General features: G+C 38.7%; 1 protein-coding gene across 4 annotated transcripts in view; it reads right to left on the reverse strand.

The window, feature by feature from the left end:
• LOC104011634 (myocyte-specific enhancer factor 2C-like) overlaps positions 1–10,336 on the reverse strand; it is a 157,951-nt gene extending 147,615 nt beyond the window's left edge. For all 4 annotated transcript variants that reach the window (XM_087760397.1, XM_087760399.1, XM_087760396.1 and 1 more), the window contains exon 1: positions 10,283–10,336. In XM_087760397.1, coding sequence (XP_087616523.1) covers positions 10,283–10,336 — 54 coding nt within the window. The remainder of the gene's footprint in view (positions 1–10,282) is intronic.
• Positions 10,337–11,228: the final 892 nt, after the last annotated feature.

Genomic DNA, 11,228 nt, shown 5'->3' on the forward strand with positions numbered 1-11,228 from the left:
GGCTCCATCATGCGTAATGGTTACTTGGGAAGACAAGCGCCATAACTCCAAACAATCCCCCAATTCCTTCTTCTTCCACCAGCTTTTTATTGCTGAGCATGACGTCATATGGTATGGAATATCCCTTTGGTCAGTTGGGGTCAGCTGTCCCAGCTGTGTCCCCTCCCAACTTCTTGTGCACCCCCAGCCTACTTGCTGGCAAGGCGATGTGAGAAGCAGAAAAGGCCTTGACGCTGCGTAAGCACTGTTCAGCAATAACTAAAACATCCCTGTGTTATCAACACCGTTTTGGTCACAAATCCAAAAACATAGCACCATACGAGCTACTGTGAAGATATTTAACTCTATCCCAGCCAAAACCAGCACATTCCATACCATTTACGTCATGCTCGGGTCCCACACTATTCAATAGATCCTCATTAACCACCACCCCCCTTCCCATCCTTTGATACAATACACAGGTATCATTCCCTTAGTCTATGGACCACCCCTGTGAAATGCCCACAAATGTCCACAAAATGTCCATTGAGTTCATTTAGTCCATGACTTGGATTCTATCTGTTATAGTGGTCACTCAGGACAGGAGAGATGGTGTGTTGCATGGAGTTATTGGGTACCAAAGCCAACTCAGATTGGGTCACTGCTGCACTTGCACTGCTTCTTGTAAGGCTTGTCCTCCATTGGTTCAGGTGGTTCCTGCTATAGAAATTCTAATGACAGCAGTGCTATCATCCTGGCTGGGCGATCGGTAGTAGACACCCACTACGACATCTGCTTTGTTTTCCATCCCCCTAATCCTCGCCCAGAGGCTCTCACCCACATCATCCCTAACTGTAAGGGCTGTACAGTCACACCTCTCCCTTACATGCTCTTCCACCTCGCCTGCCCTGCCTATCCCTCCTGAACAGCCTGTAGCCCTCCATCCCAGCACTCCAGTCGTGGGAATCATTCCACCAAGTCTCACTAATACCAATGACATCATAGCTCTGGGAACTGACGAACGCTTCCAGTTCATCCTGTTTGTTTCTCATACTGCATGCGTTGGTGTACAAGCATTTCAGATGTGCTCCTGAACCTTCCGTGCTCCCAGGAGCAGCGTAAATGTTCCTACTAGCATTGCCACCCCCAGGCAATGCCATGCCAATTCTTGTCTTACCTTCAGCTCTCCTGTTGGTATCCCCTTCCCCACTGATTCTAAAGTGTAAAAAGCAAATGCACAGGCAGCGGAACCAGGGACATGTGTCCTGGGAATAATATAGGGATGCTGCCTGGATATGTAGGGATGGGCTCAGGAAAACTAAGGCACAGATGGAGCTGAGTTTGAAAAGTCATGGCAGCCAGGCAAAGTCCCCAGTGACTGGAAAAAAGGAAACATCACACCCCTTTTTAAAAAAGGTAAAAAAGAGGACCCTGGGAACTACTGCATGAGATTCAACAAGGCTAAGTGCCGGGTCCTGCACTTGGGTCACAACAACCCCATGCAACGCTACAGGCTTGGGGAGGACTGGCTGGAGAGCTGTCTGGCGGAAAAGGACCTGGGGGTGTTGGTTGACAGCCGCCTGAACATGAGCCAGCAGTGTGCCCAGGTGGCCAAGAGGGCCAATGGCATCCTGGCCTGTATCAAGAATAGTGTGGCCAGCAGGACCAGGGAGGTGATAGTGCCCCTGTACTTGGCCCTGGTGAGGCCGCACCTCGAGTACTGTGTTCAGTTTTGGGCCCCTCACTACAAGAAGGACACTGAGGTGCTGGAGCGTGTCCAGAGGAGGGCAACGAAGTTGGTGAAGGGTCTAGAGCACAAGTCTTATCAGGAGCGGCTGAGGGAACTGGGGTTGTTTAGCCTGGAGAAGAGGAGGCTGAGGGGTGACCTTATTGCTCTCTACAACTACCTGAAAGGAGGTTGTAGCTAGGTGGGGGTTGGTCTCTTCTCCCTAGTAACGAGTGATAGAACGAGAGGAAACGGCCTCAAGCTGCGCCAGGGGAGGTTTAGGTTAGATATTAGGAGAAACTTCTTCCACCGAGAGGGTGGTCAAGCATTGGAACAGGCTGCCCAGGGAAGTGGTTGAGTCTCCATCCCTGGAGGTATTTAAAGAACGGATAGATACGGTGCTTGAAGACATGGTATAGATGGACTTGGCAGTGTTAGGTTAACGGTTGGACTCGATGATCTTAAGGGTCTTTTCCAACCTTGACGATTCTATGATTCTATGATTCTACTGACCAGTCAGCCTCACCTCCGTGCCCGGTAAGATCACGGAGCAAATCCTCCTGGAAGACATGTTGAAACATATGGAAGGCAGGGAGGTGATTAGAGACAGCCAACGTGGCTTCACCAAGGGCAAATTGTGCCTGAACTAATCTGGCGGCCTTCTACGATGGAGGGACTGCATCAGTGGACAAGGGAAGAGCTACGGATGTCATCTACCTGGACTTCTGTAAGGCCTTTGATAACGGTTCCTCACGACATTCTTGCCGCTAAATTGGAGAGAGAGGGGGTTGACAGATGGACTCTTAGATGGGGAAGGCTGGTGAGTAAGGTGATGGTAAGGCTTACATGGTAATTGACTGGATGGATGTGTCCAAAGAGCTGCAGTTAATGGTTCAACGTCCAAGTGGAAACCAGTAATGAGTGGTGTCCTTCAAGGGTCCACACTGGGACCGATACTATTTAAAATCTTCATCAATGACACAGTGGGATTGAGCGCACCCTCAGCAACTTTGCGGATGACACCAAGCTGAGCGGTACAGTTGATTCGCTGGAGGGAAGGGACACCATCCAGAGGGACCTGGACAGGCTTGAGGAGTGAACCTCATGAAGTTCAACAAGGCCAAGTGCAAGGTCTTGCACCTGGGTCAGGGCAACCCCTGGTATCAATACAGACTGGGGGATGAAGGGATTAATTATGCAGCCCTGCGGAAAAGGACTTGGGGATACTGGTGGATGAAAAAGTGAATATGAGCCGGCGATGTGCGCTTGCAGCCCAGAAAGCCAATCGTATCCTGGGCTGCATAAAAGGAGTGTGGCCAGCAGGTCGAGGGAGGTGATTCTCCCCCTCTACTCCGCTCTCGTGAGACCCCACCTGGAGTACTGCATCCAGCTCTGGGGTCCCCAGTACAAGAAAGACATGGACCTGTTGGAGCGGGTCCAGAGGAGGGCCACGAGAATGATCAGAGGGCTGGAACACCTCTCCTGTGAAGGAAGGCTGAGAGAGTTGGGGTTGTTCAGCCTGGAGAAGAGAAGGCTGCGGGGACACCTTATTGCGGCCTTTCAATATATAAAGGGGGCTTATAAGAAAGATGGAGAGAGACTTTTTACCAGGGCCTGTAGTGCCAGGACAAGGGGCAAGGGTTTCAAACTGAAAGAGGGTAGTTTTAGATTGGATATAAGGAAGGAATTTTTTACGACGAGGGTGGTGAGACACTGGAACAGGTTGCCCAGAGAAGTTGTGGCTGCCCCATCACTGGAAGTGTTCAAGGTTCAGGTTGGACAGGGCTTTGAGCAACCTGATCTAGTGAAAGATGTCCCTGCCCATGGGAGGGGGTTGGAACTAGATGGTCTTTAAAATCCCTTCGAACCCAAACCATTCTATGATTCTATGATTAAATGAAAGGCCCTTTAAAGAGCAGTAAAGGAACCTTCAGCAGCCTCCTTCCATGTTCTTATAACCCTTCAGCATAACTTACAGGTATGAGACAGTAGTGATAGATTTTGGTAAAAGAATTATTGTCCTGGAAAGGCTGAAGCATAATGAGCTACAACTTGCTGAATAGTCCACATAAAGAAGAGTTAGCTATATATTATATATGTGATTATATAATATATATTCTTTTCTATTATGTATTATGTTATAGTTATAGCAAATAAAATGTTCATTATTAATCTGTATAAAACAGGTTTTGTACTTCTTTTTTATGCCCTGTTTTTTAGTATATTACTGCATAAATAACTGGTCAAAATCTTAAAATATCTTATAAATTAAGATCTAAAGAACAGATAGGGATGCAAGAATAATAATGGTGAATCTCTGCTATTTCATTTCCTTTAGTTGAATCAGACAGATAAGATTAAATCCATTATTTATAGATGTATATATATGTACATGTTCTAGGCAAAGACATCACATTAAAGAAAAATATCATATTTCGATCAAAAACACACCGGCTAATACAATATACAAGAAAGTGGACTTTTTTCTGTATCTTATCACTGTTTCTGGCAGGTACAAATAGATGTTTAGGATAAAAAACATGTTTACTAGTTCTGTGCAGCTAAAATGTTCGTAAGGTAAAAGTCAAAGAATATTTCATTCCCTGCTGAGCAAATGGTCAGGAAGCACATTTGTCTGCATTTCCTTTCATAACAGGAAGTATGTAACTTCTTCCTCTCCACAGTGGCTTCAGTTCTGCTTCCCACCTCCAGCTCTTTCTCCCCCAGGGCTTTCCAGTCCATTCCTTGCAAGAAAGCAAGGCTGTGCCCGTGTCTGCACTAGTTTTCAGCTCTACTGTGTTGGGAGATGGCTTATTTAATATTGCAGTCTCTTTACTTAGGCTTCTTGCTCACACTTCAAATTAAAAGTAATATTTGACCTAAAACTTTACCTTACACTAATTCACTCTAAATTATGCTCAAAACATACATTTGTAATACAAACACGCTTAACTACATTCTAGAAATTCATGACTCGGTTTAGCATCTCTCTTAAAACTTTACCTCTGAGGTAGTCTGGCACAACATGAAAAGTGCTCTCAGGGCTGCGCAGGTCACTACAATTTGGGAGTCATGAAAACTTGGGGTGTATTCTTTGCTTACAGAAACCTAACTTTTCTTCTGAAAAAAATAGGACCAGAGCCTAACTGTAATGATCTGTTCCAAGGATATTTCTTGTTGTGTGCAATTTAATGTAAGCAAGAGGGGGAATTCAGATATATGTAAAAGATAAAGAGAATACTGTATTTAAGACAAAGGTTCATTGAACAGAATGATGCTTAGTTGCACAGTTAAGCATATATGCATATGTATATAATATATAATATATAATATATAATATATAATATATAATATATAATATATAATATATAATATATAATATATAATATATAATATATATGTGTATAAGCATATAATAATTCTCTGGGGGAAAAAAAAATTGTAAAAGATCTTGAATAAAATCAAGATGCCCCATGAAGGAAGACTGAAAATATAAGGAAACTGATGGAAAAAAGTTTCTTCTGTAACTTGCATTCATTTTAGCACTAATATGCAAGGCTCTTTTCTGTTTCTACAGGAGAGGTTCTGAATCAGCCAATAATCTTCTACTCTTTCCTTTTAAATAGAGCTGAAGCACAGATAAAAATAGATGCACAAGCCTGAAATTAGTTTTGAAGCTAGCAGCATTAGCTAGAACAAATCTAGGTCTTTCTGCAAATGGTCATTTCCTTTCAGGATATTCTTCCCCTGCCCCATAACCTCACTGTACTTATATACTTTAACTCATTCTCTATTGAGCTAACTGCAGCAAGTCTTGTTTTATATCTCTACAGATTTGCTGGAATCAAAGAATGATAAAAAGTTTAACACGTGAAAGAGTTAAGCATCGAGTGTTTATTACTGTAATAGCCCATAGAATTACAGAAACATGCTATTTGAAAAGGGTGTCTTAATATTTAAGTGTCTTAATATTGAAGCATACACTTCCTATGGAATTTAATAACACTTAAGCTGCCAGCAGCTCATTACAAATTGAAAGATGTTGCAAACAAAGTGTGCAGTCATTAGCTAAGCTCAGCTCAGTTTAAATTGGGAATCTGACAACAGCATGCTTCACAAGCAGGAAAAAAATGCAGAACTAATGAACAAGACAATCAGAGAGATAAAAAATGGTGGCTTGCCATATAAGACCGGATCTTTCTTGATACTAACTAGAAATATCAGCATATTAAAAGTAAGAGCGTGTTCCAAACCTGATATTAGAATGTTGTTGGGTCAATATGCCCTCTTCTTGAGTCAATGTGCCTCTGAATTTAGCTCGCAGACCATGGATTTAATGAAACATTTTGTAAGTGACCTTGTATAACAGTAATACAATACCATTATGTCCTTACACCTATTTATTTTAAGCCTGGGCAACCCTGCTTGGACTGGTGTAAAGACAGCTTCAGATGATACCAGTCTATGGTAGACCCCAAAAGCCCCTCATTAAAACTAACAAAAATGTTTCAAACAGGAAACAAAAATGGGAAAAATTATAAGGACTTTTCTGAGCGGAATGAATGATAATTTTCCTTTGTGTGTTGACCATGATAGAGCTAGCTGAAATATTTTTTTCACTTGAAAATAAATTTCAGCCATGTTTTTACAAATATCCTTCCTCTTTTTTCAAACAACCCAGATTTCTTCACAGCAGCCTTCTCCAATCTGACTGATAGGAATTCCTGCATAAAGAACTTGTAGCAGTCAGGAGCTTCCAACATCAGATGTCAGTGCTAATATTTTTGGCTACCAGTTCTACTGGTGGTGCCACTGATCTAAAGTATGCAGTCTAATCTGATGGCCCATTGGCAAGGCTACCACAATCTCATGAGCTTGAACAGCACTACCAAAAATGTCTTATTTATCCCACATTTACTAAGACTATATTATCCAGTGTCGTCGTAATAAAAAGGAAGTCTCTGGTCACATTGGCTACTTATAACAGGATTCTCTTGAGACCTCTAATTTAGATTTAATACCATGATGGTAACCAAAATACCTAAATAAATACACGTTTACTCTAACTCTGTCAGGTATTTATATTCCTTCTTCCTGTGGATTAAAGCAAAGTGAAAGGGATTTTTTTTGTGATAGCTATGGGTATTTCTGAAAGTTTCACAACTGAAGAAAATTTGGAATCATGCACAAAAGATTCAAACATCCTTGCCCCCTTTGTCACCATACAGTAACTATGAGAGCCAGGAAAATATAGCCAACTGGCAGCCCACATGAAACAACATTAAATGAATGGGTCCTAGTTAAAAGCCTGGATCCTACACTTACTTAAGTCAATGATGGAGCTCTCATGCACTCCAGGGTAACAGGACTGGGCTTCTAATGTCTAAGCTGCAGTAGTTTTCCTTTAAATCATAAAAAAAAATTGAAGTTTCAAATAGTTTCAGGAAAAACAGATTGTACCCCAATATTGCACATTTCTATGAGATTTGCAGCCAGAGACATATAACTCTTTAGGCAGTTTTAACTTACATTTAATACCAGGATGGTGACTAAAGTACACAAGTCCAACCAACTAGACTTGCTCAGAAGAAATCCTCTTGAAGGGAGATCAGCACTATTTTTGTCCTTTCCAATCTGTTAATACAAGCACTTTGAACAGTAGAAGAGCTTCCTACCATAGCAGACAGTAGTGTGGAAGAAAATAGCTGTTATACCGATAGGACAAATATGTTCAATGGTTAACCTAAATAGCTAGTCAGGACACTGGACAAATGATTGGAAAAGCAAGGACAGAAATTGTCTTCCACAAGCCTTGTAACAACGTAAACTCTTTTGCAGAAACTGTTATCCAAACAGCTTCCTCCTTGCAGTGGGAGAGGGCAGAAGAATTCAGCTATTGCTGTATCACTGGTTCTGATATGTGCTCCACCTATTTTTTCCCTGTACGTGCTGGCCTGCAGAGAATTTGTGATTGAAAAAAGCCAAGGATGCATAATCCATGTACATCGTATTCCCATCTAACATGCCTTGTACTTTGAAACCACACTGAGTTTGATAAGAAATAACAATAAGTCAGTTTCAAGTCAACAGATTTGCTGCTGTTCTTGCAAACATCTTCCGGTGAGCTAGTAAGAAGGAAAAAAATCCAGTCTTATAAACTAAATAGTCTTCTTCCCATGTCATGGCAAATGGAGCTATGAATAAGCATTGGAGAACTGTGCTTCCATGGGGATTTTAATTTTATTAATCAAAAACTTTTAACAGTTTTTTCCTCTGCAACCATTTAATATATTCTGTACATTAAAAATATATTTACAGCAGGAATATAAACCAGCTAGCATTTTAAGATTACTGTACACATATAAATTAGAAAATAAATAAATGATGCAACTTCCCACAGAAGCAGCAATAGCTTATTGAATATATTATATTTTAAGAAACAATAAGACTTGTGAAAAAGTATGTCCCATATAAATGGTTAAAAAAACAACCAGCTATTAGTGAAAGATCCAGTTGTGTTTAATCATTTATATATGGCTAAAACTGAAAAGCTTTATCCCACAGTTCAACTGAACCAATGGAAATCTTTTTATGGACTTCACTGAGCTTTAAATCAGGGTGCTAAATGTAAAGAGGACAAAACCAGTAGAAACACTTTCTAAATTATATTTCGATATATTAATAGAAATGTGAAGTAGAATTAAGCCAATTATAGTATGTGGATGCTAAAGCACAGTAAATCTATACCTTCAGCTTCACAGTGTATCTGGCTAACCAGAACTATGGAAATTATCAAATCCTAGCAAGATAAATGCTTTCTGCACTAATACTACAGTTCTTAATATTCTAGTGCTATAGTTTTATTGATAATTATTAGTTCTGAAAGCTGGTGCTAGAAGTCTTGAAACTCTACAGTGAATGACTTCTTAAACACTTGCTGTATCCATTTTTTAAAGTAATTTTATCTTCTTGAAAGATACCTGATTGACAGAATTGGAGATTTAAATCCTCCATAAGTCCTGTATTTGAGTAAACAAGTTGACGCCAAAGGTGGTGTATAAACTAATGTTACTAATGGCAAAATTTTGTAGTTTTGTTTACAAAATGATAATTCAGGTACACTTTGAAAAGAAACCATGGTAGTATGGGAGAGTTCAAAACAAACAGTGTCATAACAGTTAATGATACATGCAGTTCAATATTTCAAATCCAATTTCCATTCCAAATTATAAACCAATCAAAACAAATATGGTGGTGGTTTTATATTGACATAATTATTGCTTTTTAGCTTGGCCCACAGCAATAAGTAACTTTTAAGGAAATTACAAAATGTATTCATCATAAATCCTTGTATTTTTTGCTTTTAAATGTGATTTTCTGCCATGAAGAACACAAGTGACTACTCACAATACAGAATTTACAAATTCTGGGAAAGCATACTTTAAAATTATAATTTGTCATTATGCCTAGATTGAGTTATTTATGGCATTATAAAATCCTTGAAATCTAACAACATAATCATTTCTTATAAAACAACCTGAATATATGAAGAAAATAATAGGTCAAATGAATAGAACTAATATACTAATATTAACTTAATATCAGGTGCTTAAAAAGTTACAGAAGATTACTTCTAAATTTCAGCCACATGTATGCAGAACACTAGTTATAGCGTTAAACAATTTTATTGAGAATTTCTCACGGTTGGGAATCTCCAGTTTCAACAAAACACCCATCAGATACATCAGATGTAAACAGTGGTAGCTTTTCACTGATTTTATTTTAAGATGGCAATTGTTGAATTTTATTTTTCTGAAAACAGAAAAGCAGCCACTCTAATTTATGATCCTATTTTAACTAGTAGCAGTAGTATTGCTAATATGTGACATTGAGCTACTCAGTCATTTTATTTAAAACAGTGATAATAATTATTTAACCAATCCTGATAGACCTATTTAGCCATAGCATTGGTAAGGGAGACTTTGTTTTATGACTGCAACATGACAATATTATTGTGTGTTGGTTTTAGAATGTGTTATGCTGCACAAATTCTTTTTAAAATCCACGTTCAGACAAGAACATACCAGATTTTTGTATGAAGTACCGTCATTTTTTTATGCAGGAGGTAAAAATAAAAACACTGCAAACATGTAGAAATGCAAATAATTTGAATCTATGAATTAAGTCCTCATGCAAATAAAGGCAGAATATAATAGGTCACAAAATACAGTACTATAAGCCTGAATCCTGTAATAACTTGCATATGTGCTTAACCATATATATTATACACTGAAGCCAAAGGGACTACAGAGAGGGCCCAAAGTAAAGCATACACATCAGTCTTTGTATAATCAAGGCCTAGAGTAATATATTCCTATCTACACATTACTAAATTTGAAAAAGCTATGTGTGAGGTTTCTGATCGTTTCCAGAAGTACCTTTTCTTTGATAGTCTTCCATACATTGTGTATATGTATACATATGTATATATACAAAATTATCACTGTTTTAAACACTTCTGAGAATAAGGCACCCTAGAAATATATGATGTTCAAATACAGTATTTTTGCTACTCACCTGTCTGTTACGTTCATCCATAATCCTTGTAATCTGAATCTTTTTTCTCCCCATAGTCCCTGGGTTTTTTCCTCTCCTTCTTCTTTAAAATTATGTATTTGCCCTTTTCTTTTCTTCCTTTTTCCCGCTTCCTCAAAACAAGTCTCCTTCTTCAGCACTTGAACTACTCAGCTCACAGTCTCCTCCACCCTTTCATGCTAAACACACAAACAAAATCAAATGTTACTATAAAATTGATAACTAGATGAAAGTTACTATAGGGAGTTGATGAAGTGTCCCAATTATAATTTAGTGTACAAGTAAATTATAACAAATATTTACTGCATCTGTAAAGTAAGAAATGCATTAATTTTGTATTAATTAAGGGAATGATATCTGTGTGTATGATTAATAATAATTATCATTATTTCTTTTAAGCTCATCATCTCTCATCCAATCTGATAAATTCCCACAATATGTTACATACAGCTAAGCCAATGTTCTCGCCATTTAATCCATTTGGCTCTCATTCAAAGCTACTGAGGTAGAAAAGCTAGACCTCACTCATTCTGATCTTCAGTTCTCTCTTGATTTTCTTTGCATACATTAGAATTTAAGCCACTCAGTGTTTTATTACTCTAAGAAAAAAAGGAGTTAACAGATAAGCAGTCAGTTGGAGATTTATAACTAACCAGTATGATATAATTAATTTGCTGGGAAAAACAAAATTTCAAGTATAATATTCACTACCTTTTTGTACATGAATATCTTTTTATATCACCCTAAATCATTATCGTAATGCAGAATATGGCATGTAAAATGGAACAATTCGTATTGACAATATTATAAAGTGTAAAGGCTGCGACATTTTTTTTGCTGCTTTTCACCTATTTGAAAACAGTTCAGCAACTTTTCACTGCTTAAAAAGATACAAAGGCACTTGATCATATTAACCACAAAAAAATAA

Source organism: Nipponia nippon, unplaced genomic scaffold, assembly GCF_047370975.1.
Source record: "Nipponia nippon isolate SJK-2023a ecotype South Korea unplaced genomic scaffold, ASM4737097v1 scaffold_22, whole genome shotgun sequence".
Taxonomy (NCBI): domain Eukaryota; kingdom Metazoa; phylum Chordata; class Aves; order Pelecaniformes; family Threskiornithidae; genus Nipponia; species Nipponia nippon.